Genomic DNA, 21397 nt, shown 5'->3' on the forward strand with positions numbered 1-21397 from the left:
AGAAATTATAAATAAAAAGTAAATGTCAACCAGTAGCAGAAAAAGTTATTTTCTAACAAACCCATTGAATATTTATATCCTTTTAAGATTCCAATACTACCCACAAGTTATGAAGTGTTTTGAAATCTTCAAGTAACACTTCATGAAACAGGTGCAAAAGCCTGAATGACCTAGTCATTCACAAGTATATTTTTGTTCATAAATAAAAGTATGGTGAATGTATTATACCACAAAACTGTACCTGGTGGATCCATGAAATCAAAATGTACCAGGTCATCAATTCCCAATTTCTTAAGCTGCAAAACAACAGATCCCAAATTTGACCGCAGGATTTCAGGATATGTGTTATCCTGCATTTCTTGCTTAAATGCCTTTTCTGTATAAAGTCTGAAGCATTTTCCTGGCCTTGTTCGACCAGCTCTACCTGCTCGCTGCTGAGCCGAAGCTTTACTGATGGGCGATACCAGTAAAGACTCCACACGTATTCTTGGGTTGTATACCTAAAGTTAAAAATAAAGAAATCTCAGTTCACACTACAAAACTCTCTGAAGACAAAGTATGGAGAAACCATTTCTGTTAAATTTTCTTGAATGAGGTTCACAGTTAAGTAGTACATTTTTAAGTACATCACTATCATCTTCGACTGTTAAAATTAGTTGATACAAAGGTCATGACGAAGTCACTTAAAAACAATTTCTATGTTGTAAATATATCTTCTGAAAATAAACAAGGAAATACTAAAACAATATTATGCTACCACAAGATTTACAGAAATTAATTAAAATGAAAAAATTTCTAGACATCCCTCGACATCATTCTGAGCACGAAAAAGCTAAGGAACACAGTTTTACACCCACTCAAATACATCAAGAGTTCATTCAGATGAGTAACTGCTTCACTGTGACGGCCAACAAATTTCTTTCACGCCATCAGTGAAAAATAGTGACCATTTTATAACAATGCTTTCTTGCTAACCCAACACGTTAAAAATCAAATTTTCTAAGAGGAACACTACAATTAGTTTAGTTTTGTATGTACAGTAAGTTATTGATAAACAAATTAATTAAACTGACTTACTTTTTGTTTTGCAAATCCAGGATCTATCACAAACACAACACCATCTATTGTGAGTGAAGTTTCAGCGATATTTGTTGAAACAACAACTTTTCTGCCAATAGCTCCATTTGGTTTATTTGGTGGTGCTGGCTCAAAGATCCGTTGCTGCAGGTTTGGTGGAAGTGTAGAGTACAATGGAATACACTTCAACTCACCAACTTCAGGCCCCAGATTGTCAATTTCTCGCTTAATTCTCTTGCAAGCCTCTTCAATTTCCTGTTCAGAAATATATGGGAAGTATATACAAACGGAAGGAAAATTATAGAAATGCAAGCCACATATTTTTACTGAGAGGTCGATTTTTTTCACGGTAATTTTATTTTCAAACAGGCCCATTTTCTCCCACGCTTTAGTTAGCAGCTAAACAGCTTGTACACAAGAATAAAGTGTTACCAGCTAGGCAGTCTGTGAGTTATCAGTCACATCACAAAACACAAATCCCAAACCAATGTGTGGGATCACAAGCAAGATGTAACAATAATTTCCATTTTTAGCAAAAATAATGCCAATGGTAGGTGGCATAAGAAACAGTGAATGGTTGTCAATACATGGTGGTAATTTGTTTTTAAATCTGCCACCAGGTATGCAGGTTTCTTTGGAATACATATAAAAGTTGTCAGGCACAGTTTCTCTGGTGTTTCTGCAGATATTTGCAATTTTGGTTTCGCAATGTGCATCCCAAACAAATATCGTACATAAAGTTTCACACAACGTCCAACACCTGCTACAAACAAAATTACTTTTATATCAAAGAGGAGTGTTTCATGCCCATTCCATAGTGGTACCAAATTAGCCAAGTGTGATATTCATATAGCAATTTGTACTAACAAGGGCAGCAGAACACAGAAAACAAACAGCCTATACCCCAGCAGCAACTGAACAGCTCTGCTGCATGGCGACAGCAGACAGCACAAGACAGGACGGCTCGCGAGATGGACAAGTCAGGCAAAGACTGCTACTGAAGTACCAGTTAAGCCCTGTGTTGCAGTGCCTGTCAATAAATATCGAAAAAACTAGTAGCAGAATAGACTAATTTGGGGTTGCTTTATCAAATGGGCTCGAAAAATTCAGCTTTAAAATAATTTTCTTTGCAATGGGCAACAACAACCAACCACTTTACATTCACATTGTGAGTCACATAAGAGCTGTGGTGAGTATAATTTGCTCGGAATGACTCCAGCTACACATTAAAAAATGAAATTGCAAATATCTGCCGAAAAATAAGCAACAGTGTTCAGTAAATCTTACAGGGTGTGTACGCAGACAAGAAAAAAATTCTTTTTGGAAAGATCTTTGATGTGCAGCAATGTGTACACTGTGTACTTTGATATTATGAAAGTATAAATATGAATTCCATCAAATACAGTATGCTAGCTTTCTAAGCACTGAAATCAAAACTGTATTGCACTTCTGTCAGCCAATCATAGCTCAAGTCACATTGATCTCACCAGCCAATGACAGCAATGACTCAGAACACAGGACACATGACGCAGTCAGCCGCTAACACCACTGTTTAGTAGCATGTTCACACAAATAGGAAAAGTTTAAATTACTAGGCACCAGTGTAGCTACAAGGAAAGCTAAGCTTTCAAACACAATGTTGGTCGTCAAAACTTTCTTGCCTTTTTTTTTCCACGGGTATGGTTAGGCAAGATGCGAAGAGCACAGCTTAAATTGCATCAGCTGAATATTTCTGACAAGCATGGTTTAGTGACTCAAGAATTTCGGTGTAAATTCTAGAAACACCCAGCCCTCAACTGCCTCCAACACCCAATTTTTTAGGTACGAGTGCAGGAGACAGAGAGAACGTTTCTACCGATCCACCTGTTTCTACGTTAAGGTCTGAAGTTTGTTATAAGAAGACTGTAAGAGGGGCAAGTCACCAACGACAAGTGTTTGGCGCCAGCACCACAAAAGATGTGAGGAGAACTCAACAAATAATTATGTTGTATTCTTTGATGTATTAGTGTCTGTGATGATTGTAAAAAGACTATTGAACAGTTGAAAATATATTGCTATGCACATTCATTTATTGGACTTGCTTGAGAATAGATACTTTTGAACTACTACATGTTTTGTCCGCAGCTCGTGGTCGTGTGGTAGCGTTCTCGCTTCCTGCACCCGGGTTCGATTCCCAGCGGGGTCAGGGATTTTCTCTGCCTCGTGATGACTGGGTGTTGTGTGATGTCCTTAGGTTAGTTAGGTCTAAGTAGTTCTAGGTTCTAGGGAACTGATGACCCTAGATGTTAAGTCCCATAGTGCTCACAGCCATTTTACTTCATGTTTGGACTCTGAGAAGTTAAGACACATATTCATATGGTTTTTAAACCAACTCTTATGTCTCAATGTACTTAATTATTTATAAAGCTCGAGATACGAGCGAAACGATGAAGATATTTATATGCCTAAGAAGAGAATTTTGTTATGCATAGCGGTTCTAGTACATCATTAATCAACGAGTACGTTGACACTAAAGTTCATATATGTGATCAATAGATAAGATCGACAGATAAGAAGATATTATTTTCTGTCAGCGAAAAACATTATAACATGGTGACTTCAGTGACAGGATCCGAAGAAAATGGGAATTTAAAGACAGAAATGGAAAGAAATATTAGGTGTTGCCATAGCAACCAAGCCTAACAACATATGAGAACCGTTTCCAGTAATTGTATTGAGTACAATAAACAAATGGAAGAAAGTTGCGAGTGCAAAGCTTTAAAAGACATGAGAAAGTAATAGCGGAGAAAACTGGAGAGAAGACCAACTTTTCGACTAAGAAGATCAGGTGTGGAGAGTAAGCAGTCTTCACACACGTACATCGCGCCGCCGCCGTAACCAGCCACCGATGCCGACTGCACCAGCTGCTGCTCACCAGTGCTGACTCCGCGTCCGCTGAAAGCAACGTCCGACACTGCTGGCACCAGTGCTGTCCACTGGCACTGATTACATATCTGCTCACCAACGCAGCTAGAACTCTACGCCGAGTGAGCGGAAACCAATAATTATTTGATAAAAGTTGAGGAGACGAGTGAATGATAAACTTGTATTATAGTTATTGTACTCAGTGGTGAATTTTCTTTAGATGATTACCAGGTCTAAGATCAGTAAAATTATGGATCACGAACAGTAACAAGTTTCAGAGCCAACCAGAGTCACAACTGTTCCCCAGGGACGTTAACATTCTGCAGAGTGACGACCATCGGATCCCTAGTTGTTTTCAGTGTTTCTTCAAAATTAGTTTTCCTGCACCGAATTCCCTTCAATTCTTCGACTATTCTGTAATCTGTGCTTGAATTCTTAAACTATCCATTAATTTCAGTATGTAGGAAACCAGATATGACTACAAGATTGAGACCTATTTAAGAGAATCACGGATAAACAGTGATCTCTAAACATGGAATGAAACTAATAGAAAATAGTGTTAGTATAAACATAATATCAAGGTACTATTCAGGCAGAGTGATATCTAGACGACATAAAATGAATAGAGGATTGTGTGTGTGTATAAAAGTATAGAATAAACTAAATGACTAGCCAGCTACGTTATGGTAATGTATAATTTTCTATTTTTATAGAATATTTTATACCTTTTATGAGATGTAATGTAAATAGGAGGGTTTGTATCATTTTTGGAAGGGGTGGGTAGTGTAAGTACAAACATGACTAACACTAATCTCACACCCCCACCTTTCAGACAAGTGTAACTGATTCTTCATCATTTGCCGTTCCATAGGTGGTGCTAAGATTTTTCTTCGGGGGCTTCAGAGGTGAAGGTGAGACTGTCCTTTCTGTAGGAGACGTTTAACATCATACCTCCTCCAGCTTTTCACTCAAGTACTGGCGAAGTAGGGACCCTGGGAAAGGGGAGTGGGAAGGGCTTTCCTGTCTTTCGGGCTATCTTCTTTCTCTTCTTCGATCTTAGCAAGAAGTTCTACTTTTTCCTTTCTTACTTCTCATCTGAGTACTGGTCTATCTTTCCCTCTTTCCATATGCATATGCTTTTATCACTGAAGTCCCTCTTATTTTCTGTGGTTTCCAATAACCTTCAACTTATTTCATAGAAGTAGGCCGAAGAATCAGGTTACACAAACACACATCTACATACAAACAAAGATATATTTAAGCACAAACAGAATAATTAAGAATTAGGAACCTGAAGTGATGCCAGAACCGCCAAGGGATGTAGGGGAATAAAAATACACGTACATCTGACTCGATGCACATATTACAATGTTGATATGTGACGGTTCTGTATCATTATTTTTTGTCGGTCTCAAATATATATTTACATGTGCCGTGCTAGTCCTTTGAGAAAAGGCATAGTATCTACTGTGAGTGGGTAAATACAGTTAGACACAGTAGATACTATGTGTGGGCATGATACCTGTTTATATGATAAAAGTGAGGAGTGACAGAGGACTCTAGGGTATTAGATGAAGTATTAGAAAGTGGGATAGAAGTGTAAAGCAGATTTGTAATTTTACCAGAGAATATTTAATAATAGTATTCATAAAGATGTGTGCTAGGGCAATGACCAGGAGGCCTCCTTATAAAGCATACAGACGGCACACTCAACATTTATTGGATGAGAAAAAGAGCTGATAGGGATACCTATGAAAGGCTGACCTATACTGCGCGGACAGGGGCACCAAGAAGGGATTGACCTGAACCATAGGAGGATAGGAATAAGAAAGGGGCGTGCCTACCAAAATGGAAGGAGAGAGGGTACTCCTAAGATCAACCCACATAAGATATAGGTACTGTTCCTAAAGGGGAAAATGGCAGTATCATGAGAGAAGTCACACGTTTAAAGGGATGAGTCTGCTAAGTTTGAATTCTATGCAGCACTAGCATTTTTACGTTTTAGATTTACAAGCGTCAGAAAAAGGGAACACTTTATTCTATCCAGAGTTCCTCCAGATTACAATTAGTAATGAGTAAGTACATACTTAGGAAAAATAGTATGGGAAGTAAGAACAAAGCAGTAGAGTATGCATGAGTTATGTGCACCTGGAATTTGCGATTGGAAGAGGAAAAGAAAACAAAGATTTTTTTTTGGAGATTTAAAAGAACTAACACGCAAAATGGATTAAAAGATTCACATTTTGTAATTGTGGTAAAATATGCACAGTACTGTTAAAACATAAAGAATTATAATCTTGTGTAATATTATTGTACGTGATGAATATTTATAAAATATCGCATGTTCGAGCTAAGGGGAGGGATATGTAGTGACTCAAGAATTTCGGTGTAAATTCTAAAAACACACTGCCTTCAACTGTCTTGAACACCCGATATTTTAGGTACAAGTGCAGGAGAGTGAGAATGTTTCTAGCGATCCACCTGTTTCTTTGTGCAGGTCAGAAGTTTGTTATTAGAAGACCGTAAGAGGGCCGAGTCACTGACGACGACAAGTGTTTGGCGCCAGCGTCACAGAAGACATGAGGAGAACTCAACGAGTAATTATGTCGTATTCTTTGATGTGTTAAGAGTCTGTGGTGACTGTAAAAAGACTATTGAACAGTTGAATATAGATCGCTATGCACATTCATGTATTGGCCTCGCTTTAGGATGGAAACTTTTAAATTATGTCATGTCTTGGCTATGAACGAAACAAGACACATGTATGCTATTTAAATATGTGTAAATGAGTAACGTGTAAGGAGTAAGCTAGCTTGCAGAAGATATTATATTTGAAAGTTGAAAAAATAAAGTGACTGAACTAAAAGTATTATATGAGTACCTCAATTATTGCAAAGATAGAGAAGTATTTTAATAAATTCCCTTAACCAGCTATAGTCTTCAGAGAAGAAACTTTTGACAGATTGATGTAGCTGATTACCCAGAGAAGAGGATCGGCTAGACACAACATCAAGTTAACTGAATTGAGAGATATTTTCTACAGATGTGAGCTAAAGTAAAATACTCTGTTAGAGTACAGTTCTTACCAGTCAAAATTACAAGAATTTAACTGAAATCTGAAACTATGAAACTCAATTCTACAAAATTCCAGGGTTTTCACCAAATGAAAAAATTCTTGTGTTTTTCCCAATTTCCTGGTGCATATACACCTCCTCTTAGGAGTGACGCCAAGTATATTACCTGAACTGGTCAGTATAATCATTCACTCTGCCTGTCAGAGTATCGTGGATTTAAATCTTCAATTATACACAACATACATTAAAAAGAAGGAGCTGAATGCATATTCCTCCCAGTCTCACTGAGCTACACTATGTGATCAGAAGTATCCGGACACCTTGCTGAAAATGACTTACAAGTTCATGGTGCCCTCCATCAGTAATTCTGGTGTTCAATATGGTGTTGGCCCACCCTTAACCTTGATGACAGCTTCCACTCTCACAGGCATACGTTCAGTCAGGTGCTGGAAGGTTTCTTGGGGAATGGGCACCCAATTTTCACAGAGTGCTGCACTGAGGAGAAGTATCGATGTTCATGGGTGAGGCCTGGCACGAAGTCATCGTTCCAAAAAATCCCAAAGGTGTTCTATAGGATACAGATCAGAGCTCTGTGCAGGCCAGTCCTTTACAGGGACGTTATTGTCGTGCAACCGCTCCACCACAGACCGTGCATTATAAATAGGTACTAAATCATGTTGAAAGATGCAATCACCATCTCTGAATTGCTCTTCAACAGTGGGAAGCAAGAAGGTGCTTAAAACATCAATGAAAGCCTGTGCTGTGATAGTGCCATGCAAAACAAGGGGTGCAAGCCCCCTACGTGAAAAACACATCCGCCCCCAAATTTTACTAGTGGCACTTCACACGTTGGAAGATGGTGTTCACCGGGCAAAAACCATACCCACACCCTGCCATCGGATCGCCTCATTGTGTACCACGATTTGTCACTCCACACTATGTTTTTCCACTGTTCAATTGTCCAATGTTTACACTCCTTACACAAAGCAAGGGATTGTCTGGCATTTACCGGCGTGACGTGTGGCTTATGAGCAGCCGCTCGACCATGAAATCCACGTTTTCTCACCTCCCGCCTGTCATAGTACTTGCAGTCGATCCTGATGCAGTCTGGAATTCCTGTGTGATTATGACCCTCTTTGACTGTCGGTTGTATCTATAAGTCAACAGATGAGGTCAGCCTGTACGCTTTTGTGCTGTACACGTCCCTTCACATTCCAATTCACTATCACATCGGAAACAGTGGACCTAGGAATGTTTAGGATTGTGTGACACCCAATCGCCTGCCCACTTTCGAAGTCCGTGAGTTCCGTGGAGAGCCTCATTCGGCTCTCCCATGATGTTTAATGACTACTGAGATTAATGATATGGAGTACCTGGCAGCGCAATGCACCTAATATGAAAAACGTATGTTTTTGGGGATGTCCAGATATTTTTGATCACATAGTGTAATTCTGGCGATGTGGATTAAGCTAACATCAACTGGAACATTCACCAATAACAGAAGGACCTACAATAATCGTGTAATGTGAAACCCTAAACTGAACACCCACTTTAAGAGAGATACCGCCTATACTCATTGCAAATTCAGCTTTAACAGGGAAGACTACTATTTATTAACAAGTATTATAATTTTCGACACTACTTTATCATTATCAACATAATACGAAATTTATGACTGAATTGGTTGCAGCACAATACCCTACAGTAACTGTATATTGTTGCATATGAAAGCAGTCTACACTGCAGCAAATTACTGTCTTCTGACATGTCAAGCATTCAATAATCAAAACAGTTTCAGTGATATGTGGCAAGAGTGCCTTAAATTACTAGAAATGTACAATTATTTATAAGAACTGTCATACTAACTATTACACTTAAACACATTACAACTGCTTAAACCAACAAAATTGTTAAAACTGACTGACTAGAAGCTTTAAAAATAGCTTAATGTCATGATTTTGGTTGCTATTTAGACTTTTACGACATTTTATTTATACATTATTACAATACTGAAAGTAAGTTTATGAACTGTATGATCAAAGATTTAATAATAATTTGTCATACCATGGAACTTTAGAAGAAAGCAACAGTTTTCAATTATTGTTGAGGAAATCATACCTCTTGTCCTGTGAGAAATAGAAGAACATCTCCTGCAATTTCTTCACACATGTGGATTTGTATCACAGTCCTTATTGCAGCTTCCAAGTAGTCTCTCTCAGGTTCAGGGGTGTAAAAGATCTCTACTGGATGAGTTCTTCCAGGGACGTTCATCAATGGAGCATTGTCAAAATATTGCTGAAAGAAGAGGATTGTTATATCATCAGCAACTTTCAGAACACTCAAACGGAAATTAGTTCACAACTGTGACAGTAACACCGATCAGAATGAAAGGCTAAAAACTGTATCACGATAAAGGGTGTCCTTGCAGGTGCCAAAATAAACTGCAGTGTATAAATGTAGTTTGCTCTAGTTTTATCACAATAGCCACACCTTCAGTGCCCTTATTTTTTATATGTACCCCTATTTGTCTGTCTCTAAAAGCACCCTGCCCACTCTACTTTTCTCCTGCTTCTCCCATTGCCAAATAAACTATTCCTGGTGGCCACAATATTATGTCTCATTAAGCAGTCCCCACATAACAACATGAATTTTCCACAGAACTCATTCATCTTTTAATTATTTCTTCCATTTGTTACCGATTTGTCCACCATATTTTAAACATTTATCAGTAGTACTAGATTCCAAAAATTTTCAGTCGCTTCAAATTTTAATCCCCTACCACAGAATACTTACTATTGCTGAAACTTATCCCCCCCCCTCTCTCTCCCCCCCCCCCTTTATGTTTAAATGCAAACACTGTATACTAGTAGAGTTTGTATAAATAGCTTTATAGACATCTACGAAACAGTTTCTGAACTCTAACTTGCTTCAGCTACATTATGTAATCTTGCTTCTGGTATGGCATAAATTATTTTTGTTATGCCATATGGCCCAATCCTAACACACAATAATACTCTCTCTTCTACATACAACTCACCACTTTTTTTGCTTTCTTAACCCAAAAGCTTTGCCAAATAGTCTATTAATTGTGTTCAACAATAAAATTTGTATCTAGGAACTCTTAAGACCACTACATTGTCAAGTTTGGGAGACCACAAAGTCTAATCAAGTCCTGAATAGAACATGCACCTGGGGTGAGAGGGGTCTGTACCACACCATAGGAAACACGATTATTTTATATTTGTGTAATTACTAATATCACACCATGATCAGATGCGTGAATTAAGTAGTGTGATATTTTGACTACCTTACACTTTAAAGTTGACAGTGCTGGCATCAAACTGCTGATAATGCTCTAAACTTAAACTTTAACAGTATGTTTTGAACTTCTGTCATGAACGGAGCAATGTATGAACATTTTTGTTTTAAATTGGGTAAAAGTGCCACGGCACTTATGAAATGATAAAAAAATTTTATCAATGTGCAGTAAAAATGTTTTTAAGTGATATGCAAGGTTTTGTGATATAGAGCGAGCATTGAAGACTCGCAAGCAGAAGCTCCATCAACAGTTCGAGTCGAAGATAATGTTTAAAAATGGTTGAAATTCTTCAAACTGATCACTGTGCATCTACCAGGTTAATTGAGGACCTCACTGGAACTAGTGGAACAACTGTGCATCACATTCTAATTAAAAATTTGGGCGAAAAGAAGAACTGCTGCTGCATTGTGCCCCCCACTCTTTCACTGACTATGAAAAAGATTGCCGAGTGGAACACTGTAGAGACACAAAAAGATTGCCGCTAACGATCCAGACTTCATGTCTTGGATCATAATAGGTGATGAATCACGTTGTTTTCAGTGTGAGCCACTAACAAAGAACCAAAACTTGGTATGGAAAGGTCTAGAACTTCCAAGACAAAAAATGTGCATGCTGAAAAGCTGTGTCAAGATACTTCTCACAGCTTTCTTTGATTGAATAAGAAATCATCCTATAAAGAGTTCTCTCCAGAAGGTCAAATGGTGAATGCAGATTACTACTTGATTGTTCTAAATCGTTCATGGGCGATGACTGTTTGGGTTCATCTTGAATATTGGAATCATCCAACACTGTGTTTGTTGCACGACAATGCGCCAGCACACAAAATCCACATCATACATAATGTCTTGGCTCAGAAGTGTGTTGTGGTGCTTGAGTACCCTCATTCACCCGCTGTCTCTATGTGACTTTTGGCTATTTTCAAAACTTAATATGACAAGAGAAGAAAAGCATTTGACACAATTTCAGATAGCTAGAAGACTGGCCATGGTACTGCTAGCAATTTCAAAGGCTGAGTAACAGAAATTTTTCAAACCATTTTTCCAAAAGCTTCCAGTTGAGTTCTGTTTCATAACTAGCCTATTTCGAATAAAAAGTCATGTAAAACTAAAAATAAATAATGTCTTATTTTATTTCACGTCTGTCACCTTTCCTATCGGACGGACTGTGTATCCACTACAATTATTGACAATCTTTAAACATTCCAATAGCGTGACAAAAAAAAAGTAAATTCACCAAACTTCTCCAAAATCAATATTTATGACCTTTTTGTGAAGCACAACTAAGAAATGTTAACATCTTATACAGCATTACGTAACCGGTTATGAATTAAATGCGCGCGCGCGCGCACACACACACACACACACACACACACACACACACACACACACACACACACACACACACACACGAGACTGCAACTTGGGCCAGAATGCATCATCTGTGGAATGGAAGCACCAATCTGGAGGGGGTGGGGAAGGGGAAAGGAAAGGGATAGAAGTGTACAGGTGCAGAGAGAGTCTAACGCTGTCTGGTGGAGAGTGTAGTCTTGACCTACGGTAATATACTGTCGCCAGACTGTTCCTCTCTCCTCATCCGTACACTACTATCCCTTCCAGTTCCCCATGCCCCACGCATGTGCGTGTGGGCATGTACCTGTACATTAAGATAGCAAAAGAGAAAATATTCCTGTTATCGGGTGTGATCAACTTGTTTTTCCAAAATGAGCGGTAACGAAGAAAAAGACATTGTGTTTCATATTTCATAGTGGAGTAAGCATTAAAAAGGACTTTATGAAGTTATGTCTGAGGAATTAAGATTTGCAGATGAACAGAACATAGCAATTTAAAACGAATCTCAGGATTATAATGGAGTAAGATTAGAATATACGAACTTCTGTGAAGTAGCAACTGCTACACAAATAGTAGATAAAATGACTAGGGTATTATCCAAAGAATGCACAAATGTTAATAGCTGCAGTAAAACAATAATGGAAGAACTTAAGTTTATGGAAAATGTTCACTGAAGTAATTGAGAGTATCAAAAATGTCACTGGTAATTTAAATTCATAAATTAAGTATATGTGTACTAAAAAACTTGGATAAAACATAGAATCTGTAAAAGCGTTTTGCAAATAAGTTAGATAACTGGATTCAGAAATTTCGATATTAGTAAAAATGTAACTGAAAACCAATGTAATATGAAATGGAAGTTTCTGTTGGTTCCTAGCAGGATGAATTAATAGAAGTAGTGGAGTTATGTTATTGTGATGATGATAATGAATTAATTTCAAAAGTGAAGCATATAAATACTGTTCATGTACAGATCTCGGGGCTTGAGCAGGTAACTGGTAATGTAAATGTTGATATATTGGATAATGTTGAAGCAGACTGTGTGCAGTTAATGAATGACTTAAAAGTTTGTATGAGAAAGAGAGTAAGAAACTATTCATTAATGTAAGTAGAAATGGGATGTAATTAACAGACCTCATGACAAAGTGTGGCACTATTGAAAGGAGAAAGTTTGCAAATTGAAAGAAGCATTTTGTTAAGCTGCTTAAGTTACTTGAAATTATAGTAGAGCATCAATTATCCGAACTAATTGAGGAATTTCGAAAAACTGGTTTATTCGGATAATCAAATGTATAATTTTATTTACCAATAAAAATGACATATTTATAACAACATGAATCCCTTTTATTATAACAAAGGCAAGTAGAATAGGAATTTATGTAGTACAGTAATGAACAAAAAATGTTATACATATGTATCTTGCATGTGCAGTAGATTTGAATAGAATTAATGCTTAAAAAACCTTAATTTTGGTCTGTCTAAGCAAGCCTACCCACTTTTTTTAAGCCTTTTTTTCCAGGACAGATATCTGATTCTGCTCACTTTCACCTTGAGCTTCAAACCAGCAGAAGGCAACATCTGTACAAGTAAATGTTTCAGAAGCAGCTGGTGTATTTTCACCTCCATTTTCTGGGCCACTGGTTTATGAGATGCTGGCAGCAGCAACTGTATCAGTGACAACGTTTACTATTTCACTATCCTGCACGATTTGATGCAGACATTCATCCATTCTTTAACACCTCTTCCATCAGATTCACGGTAATCATACTGATTATTTTAGACATATTCTGTTCAAGAATTCTGTCCGTTTGAGAATTTTCTGTCATACCCAAATTTTTGTACCAGACTTTTCTCAAAGTCTGTTCCTTTACACTATCCCACATTGCTCCCATTACGTAGGACATCTTTTAAATCGATAATTCTTTTCTGTAATACCATATGAAAGTCTCCATAATGCCGCGATCCACAGGCTATAATTAGGTGGTTACGTTAGGTGGAAGAAATATCACTTCTAAGCTCATCATTTTTGTTTAAGGTATCACATGCTGGACAATTTAGTGCATTGTCAAGGACCATTAACATTTTCTACTGTTTGCCATTCTTTAACTGATGAGCTTTTACAAAGGGTACAAAAACTCCCATAAAGCATTCCGTGAAAATCGCACTATCCATGTAGTAGTAGTAGTAGTAGTAGTAGTAGTAGTAGTAGTAGTAGCAGCAGCAGCAGCAGCAGCAGCAGCAGCAGCAGCCATAATAATTGTTTTTTTTTTTTATTGTAACTGCCTCATCCTACTTTCACTGACATCACTACGTAATAGATAGTTCACTTTCACCTAAATATAAGGTGCTCTTTCATGGTCTATACAACAATAAGGTAAGTCGCTATCACATAAACATTTTCATTCCACTGTTTGTTCCACGTCATGCACATTGACAACTGCACTCTCTGTAACACTCTTGTCACACATGGTAGTGATCTACTGGTTACTGGACAGTGCTATATTTCCGACATTGCTGCTTTGCAACGTTTCAAATGGATTGGTGTTGAGAGATCTGCGAGCTGATGTCACTAATGGGGCATCATTACTATTGACTTTTCTGATATATGACTTCCCTGGTTCTAAAGAAACTGATACTTTGTTCAGCATACAAACATAGCGTAACTTTTCAGAAAATTAGTTACAAAATTCATAAAGTTACCTTTGTTTTGGCTCAAGTGTTTCATGATAACGGCACAACACATTATCCCAGGAGATGTAAAGTTTTTGAAGAAGGTTCTTTACACCACAACTGAGTACCCAGCATTTCCCAGGTATGTATTTATGCCCCCCCCCCCCCCCCAATGCACGCACACACACACACACACACACACACACTACTACTTCTTGCTCTGCTTACAAAGGATTTCAACAAAGCAGTAGATTCACTACTTATGTTACCTGTAATGTTTGAGAAGTAACGAATTTATTAATACAAACTTACTTGAAATTTGCCTGCATCAAGAGTAGCAGACATAATGACCAGCTTCAGGTCAGATCGCTGTTTTATAACCTCCTTCAGGACACCCATTAGGATATCAGTTGCCAGTGTCCTTTCATGTGCCTCGTCAAGGAGAATTACTTCATAGCTCTCAAGCATAGGATCTGACATTCCTTCACGTAACAACATACCATCTGTCATGTACCTAATTGCACATTAATATTTTAGTGCACACACAGGTGGATAACTTACATGATAAAACTAACATTAGACAAAGAAAATTAGCAGCTTGATTTATATTAGAGTCATTCAAAAGGAAATGAGAGGGAAACTGTAGAATGGAAATCACTGAAGGGATTGTAATACCACTGCCTACAAAAGAAGGTGTGCTCCCGTAGCAATGCTGAGGCCCTGAACTCACTGCTACGGATATGAGTTCACACCATGCGACAAGAGCAAGCACATGCATAAGACGACCATCCACTGCACTCAGTCATGCTGAAAGCAGAGAAATGGAGGCTTCAAATGAAGAGTAAGGGAGTGTAGTGCATTTCCTAACAGCAGAAGGCATGCAAGGAACAGAAATTCTTCAAAGAATGGCACCAGTATACAAAGAGAACTGTATATCTGTTAAAAGGGTCAAGGAATGGCTCAAGCGATGTAATGAAGATCAGATGTCACTGGTCAACGATGCACAATCTGAAACAACACACTGCATTAACAATACCCTTGTTCAGCAGATGGAGGTCCCTATTACTGAATGCCATTGCGCAAAAGGCCGGACTGAGCGTTGGAAATGCAACAGACATGCAGTGCTCTCCAGTACTTATACCATTCTTCAATAAATTTCTATTGCCCGTATTCCTCCCACTGTAAGGAAACACACTACATTCCTTTGTTCTTCTTCTGAAGTCTTTATTTCTCTGTTTTCGGCACTACTGCATGCAGTGGAGAGTCGATGTGTGCATGTGCTCACACTCTTGTCTCATGCGAGTGTGCACCGATCACCCTCTAGCAGCAAGTTTGCAGCCTCAGTGTTCTTACAGGGATGACACCTTGCTTCATAGGCAATTGCGTTACATCTGCTACAGCGTTCCATTTTACGACTTCCAGTTCATTGCTTTTTCAACAACCACAATACGTTCGCACAGTGTACAAATAAATAAAGCATAAATGTACTCCAAACAAGGTCCAAAACTGACAAGACTGGTAGAAACATTGAAGGATGAATACATAAAATAAAGGAATCAAGAAGGGAGAGGACAAGACACGTAACAATTAGTCAAGGTTAAAATTAATCAACTTTTTTTAGGAAGGGGAAAAAGGAAAATATCAAGAATATAATTCAGAATCTTAAGTGATAGCATTATAAATCCTGCTAGAAAAAAAGGCTTAAGTTAAAAGATTATGAATTTAAAAATAATACCAACAATAATAATAGCAAATTGAAGAGCTAAAGCAATGCTGCTAATAGTAGCAGTGCAGTAAAAAACTGAAATATTGTCTAAATATTCTGAACAGATTACTACTAAAAGCACTACTATGATTAAATTAAGTAAGATCCAAACAACATAGTGGGACGTGGGGGTGAGAGTGGTTGCGCGCGCGCGCACACACACACACACACACACACGCACACACACACACACACACACACACACACACACAGAGAGAGAGAGAGAGAGAGAGAGAGAGAGAGAGAGAGAGAGAGAGAGAGAGAGCCCACAATTACCAAACTACTGCAATACAATCTCCCCTTACAAACTACAGTACAAGCCATACATTTCTACCTACCTTTTCCTCTTAATTAACAGCTACTCAATCTCCCACTTGTATATCCCATAATATGTAACTGCAATTTAAATTAGTTAACATTTGCCTATATAAAAGGTCTGAGGTTACAACATTGCCTTAACAAGTATTGGCTGGAGGCAAACACCACACCACGTTTCTTTGCAACCATAGAAAATTGCTTTGCACTCTACCCCCTACAAAAGTGATTAGCAAATCCTGTATTCAAGTGGTCATGTCATATCTCTCTCTCTCTCTCTCTCGCTCTCTCTCTCCCCCCCCCCCCCCCCCCCGCCGTGTGTGTGTGTGTGTGTGTGTGTGTGTGTGCGCGCGCGCACGCGCCATTCAACTACACTGTTCAACCTATCAATCTTGTTTATGTGCCCGCCAACCAAGTAACGTCACAGTTATAAGATGAGCGGTTATGGTTACTAATTTTAAAACATTAGTAAAGCCAATTAAACGAGAAGAATGTGAACTATGTAAATGAAATTTATTCTTCTTTACAGTAAGGCTCAAAAATATTTATTATTTAATCATCATCTAGACTGAGAAAATTAGTTGAATACAAATGAAATAACTTTAAACAGAAAAGTAATGTCCCTAATACAAGACTATCATAATAATATGAATTTCAACAGTCTACTTACTTCAGTAAAGTTTTTGCAGAGGAACAGTCCTCGAATCGTATGCTATAACCCACTTCCTGTCCCAGACAAACGTCCATTTCTTCAGATACTCGCTGAGCCACAGACATGGCAGCTACTCGTCGTGGTTGTGTGCAAGCTACACCTCTTTTACCTTTCGTCAAAGCATACTCAACACACCTGAAAATTTTACATTTTTACATTACAACTTTTTAACACGTATTAGGCACAGTTCTCACATAATAATTACAACACGGAAACAATTAATATTTGATTCTATCACAATGTGAGGCATTAACTGAAATGTTATCACTTCTAAACAAATACTTGGTTTTTTAAACATTTACCAAACTTCAGTAGTGTGAAAATGGCAAAGCTTAATAACAAGACAATCTACAGTTAGTCCAATACCCTCCCCCTCCCCTACCCAAAAAAAAAAAAAGACATTCAAAACAGAGAAATAAAGAGAAGTGCTTACAAAACTGGTAGGCCTTTTACAAATTTCTTGCTTATGAAATTAGAAAAATGGTTCACATATGTAAAAAAATTGGTATCACAATATTTTAATATCTTAGGACAGTTAATAATGCTATGTTAAAACAATAGATGACTTAAATACAGGACAAATGAGGAACTAGTAAATGTTTGGTACACCACGTGAACTTCAGTAATGTTACCTTAGAACCAAAAAGCTGCAGTTTTTCTCAATCCCACTTAAGATTTATCTGATGTGCTCTTAGATACTGGAGGAGGTGTCATGGCATGATGTCATGCAACAAATGACTCATTATCAAACATATTTGTTGATGACAAGAGAGTAAACAGTGGTGAGTCTAAGAACAATGACATGAGAATGACACGATAAGTAGCTTATACTTCTGCCAATTGAAGAGTCAAGCAGCACCATACGGGCACTTTCATTGGCATCTCACAAATCCAATGTGAGAGCCCATTCAGTGCCCACAAGTGGGACGAGAATATATCATCCCAAACGACAGGTTCGCAATAAGCACTTGTCCACACACTTGTTTCACAGCTAAGCTGTTGAGCTATCGACCATTGTGGAACGTGCTTTCATCATTGATGAGCTTCCTGTTGCTTGTCTTCGGTGAGCTGCTCCCATCTGTCATAGCCACCATTAAATGTGTTCATATCACAATTGGTGCACTTTTTAAAGTGCAATGTAGGTCTTCAAGGTGATCTCTTGCCAAGTCCTATCCCACTAATTTATTTATTTACACATCAACATCCAATAGGACCAAACTGAGGAGCAAATCTCCAAGGTCATGGAACATGTCAGTACATGAAATTACAACATAAAGGTAATAACAGATTTAAATAAAATGTTTATGAACCTGAAAAAAGTCAATCCACAAGTTGAAGTAAATGCAATCAACAACAGAACAAGAATCAGCTAAATTTTTCAAGGAACTCCTCGACAGAACAGAAGGAGTGACCGACGAGGGAACTATTCAGTTTCCATTTGAAAGCGCGTGGATTACTGCTAAGAGTTTTGAATTCAAGTGGTAGCTTATTGAAAATGGATGCAGCAGTATACTGCACACCTTTCTGCACAAGAGTTAAGGAGGTCCGATCCAAATGCAAGTTTGATTTCTGCCAAGTATTAACTGAGTGAAAGTTGCTTAGTCTTGGGAGTAAGTTGATATTGTTAACAAGAAATGACAGTAAGGAATATCTATACTGATAGGTCAATGTCAAAATACCCAGACTCATGAACAGGGGTCGACAAGAGGTTTGTGAACTTTCATCACTCATTGCCCAAACCGCCCATTTCTAAGCAAAAAATATCCTTTTACAATGGGAAGAGTTACCCCAAAATATAATACCATATGACACAAGCAAATGAAAATAAGCAAAGTAGATCAATTTTCATGTCAAACGATCACTCACTTCAGATACCTTTCAAATAGTAAAAACGGCAGCATTAAGTCTTTGAACAAGATCCTGAACGTTTAGGACAGTTTACTATCTCTCCGAATACCTAAAAATTTGAACTGTTCAGTTTCAGTAATCATGTGCCCATTCTGTGAAATTAAAATGTCAGGTTTTGTTGAATTGTGTGTTAGAAAATCTAAAAACTTAGTCTTACTGTGACTTAGTGTTCGTTTATTTTCTACAAGCCACGAACTTAGGTCACGAATCACACTATTTGAAACCAAGCCAATGTTGCACGCTACATCCTTTAACACCAAGCTAGTGTCAACAGCAAACAGAAATATTTTAGAGTTACCCGTAATACTAGAGGGCATGTCATTTATATAAATAAGGAACAGGAGTGGACCCAACACTAATCTCTGCCCGCCCCCCCACTTGACCATATCCCTCTCAGACCCCACATTACAGCCGTTTTCAACATTGTGAATAATGACCTCTTGCTGTCTGTTGCTTAAGTAAGAAGTGAACCAATTGTGAGCTACTCCCTGTATTCTGTAGTGGTCCAACTTCTGGAGCAATATTTTGTGATCAACACAGTCAAACGCCTTAGAAGGGGACCCTCCATACCGTAAATCACGGATTTTGATGCACATCAAATATGTTGTAAAGGCACTTACCCTGAGTACCTGGCTATCCGTTTTATAGCGATGGGCCTTAGTTTTTGAGAAAATCGATTTTGAAGTTCATAGTGGTCTTTGTGTACCTGTATCATTAGACTTATTTCAAGCAAGTCAGCATAGTGCAGCAACAACGGTTCACGGTTACTGCACTGGATCGACAGAATTTTCAATTTAATTTCAAAGAACATCAAAAACCAGTGTAAGAAGTGTGATATTATAAAGATATATTCAGTTAATAAATTTTTTAAATATTCATTCTGTTTGTGGTTCACAGTTGAAGTTTGAAATGTTCGTACAACTTTTGCTTCTTATGTTACCTGAAATCAATCTCCGCCCATTATCGTCCCCTCTCCCATGAATACCGTTATCCATAAAGGGAACCCCAGCTCATAGGCCAAAGAGGATGCGAGTTGCATTCCTTTACGTTCGCCTCTAACTACAGCGTTAGTCGCTCGCAAAACGTCTCTAGTACTGTGTGTTAGAAAAATTCTGTGAAATGGAAGAACCAAGTATTTCTGCAGTAGTGCACCCAGAAGAAGATCCACAAGTAGAGGAGTTGAACGAAGGATCAAAAGACAAAATCACAAATGCCATTAAATATGCCGAAAATCTACTCCGCGACTTGAATCTCTTAACGAATACACCGCCCAGCGTGATCTCTGCCAATTCCGTAGCAATTGGCGATGAGATACGTATCGCAAGCAGGATCTCTTGGTCGAAAGACGGATCATTATTGATGATGAATTGATAGATTTCAACGAAGAAGAGGAATTGGGAGAATGTGATGCAAACCACAAACGAAATGAATATTTGAAAAAATTAATAACTGAACATATCTTTATAATATCGCACACCTTACACTGTTTGTTGATATTCTTTGAAATAAAATTGAAAAATTCTGCAGATTTTGGAGGGGCGCGCGGGGGGCGGAGGTGGGGGGGACAAAGTACATGAGCAGGATTCAAATAGCCGTGAACCGTTACCACTGTGCTATGCTGACTTGCTCGAAACATATCTAATGATACGGATATACAAAGACCACAATTAACATCAAAATCAATTTTCTCAAAAACCAAGGACTGTCGCTAAAAAACCGGATTGCCAGGTACTCAGGATAAATGCCCCCAGAACATATTTGAAGCACATCAAAATCCGTGATTTACAGTATGGAGGGTCCTCTTGTTAGTCGAATCAAAAAACATGCCTAGTGTTTGAAACCTTTTTTCAACCCATCCAGTACCTCACAGAGAAACGAGAAAATAGCATTAACAACTGAATTGTTAAACGACTTCTAAAGCCAAACTGTACATTTGATAGCAAATCGTGTGATATAAAATGATCAATTATACTTACATATATAGCCTTTTCAATAACTTTAGCAAACACATGGCATAGAAATAGGTCTAAAATTGTCTACATTATCCCTTTCTCCCTTTTTATAAAGCGGCCTTCCTACTGAGTACTTTAATTGTTCAGGAAACTGACCATTCCTAAAGAAAAAATTACAAATATGGCTAATACAGTGCTACCATGTGCAACACAGTACTTTGATGTTCTGCTAGGCACTCCATCATATTCATGAGAGTCCTTAGTCTTCAGTGATTTAATTATTGGCTCAATCTCCCCCTGTCAGTATCACAGAGGAGCATTTCAGACACCAATCTCCGAAAGGCATTTGCCA

General features: G+C 38.1%; 1 protein-coding gene across 1 annotated transcript in view; it reads right to left on the minus strand.

The window, feature by feature from the left end:
• The window catches only part of LOC126419307 (putative pre-mRNA-splicing factor ATP-dependent RNA helicase PRP1), an 82800-nt gene that overhangs the window by 39793 nt on the left and 21610 nt on the right, over nt 1-21397 (minus strand). Inside the window, exons 5-9 of the mRNA XM_050086486.1 lie at nt 17144-17320; nt 14706-14907; nt 9174-9350; nt 1078-1332; nt 242-500 (exon numbers count right to left, since the gene is read on the minus strand). Coding sequence (XP_049942443.1) covers nt 242-500; nt 1078-1332; nt 9174-9350; nt 14706-14907; nt 17144-17320 — 1070 coding nt within the window. The remainder of the gene's footprint in view (nt 1-241; nt 501-1077; nt 1333-9173; nt 9351-14705; nt 14908-17143; nt 17321-21397) is intronic.

This window comes from Schistocerca serialis, chromosome 1, assembly GCF_023864345.2.
Source record: "Schistocerca serialis cubense isolate TAMUIC-IGC-003099 chromosome 1, iqSchSeri2.2, whole genome shotgun sequence".
Lineage (NCBI taxonomy): Eukaryota > Metazoa > Arthropoda > Insecta > Orthoptera > Acrididae > Schistocerca > Schistocerca serialis.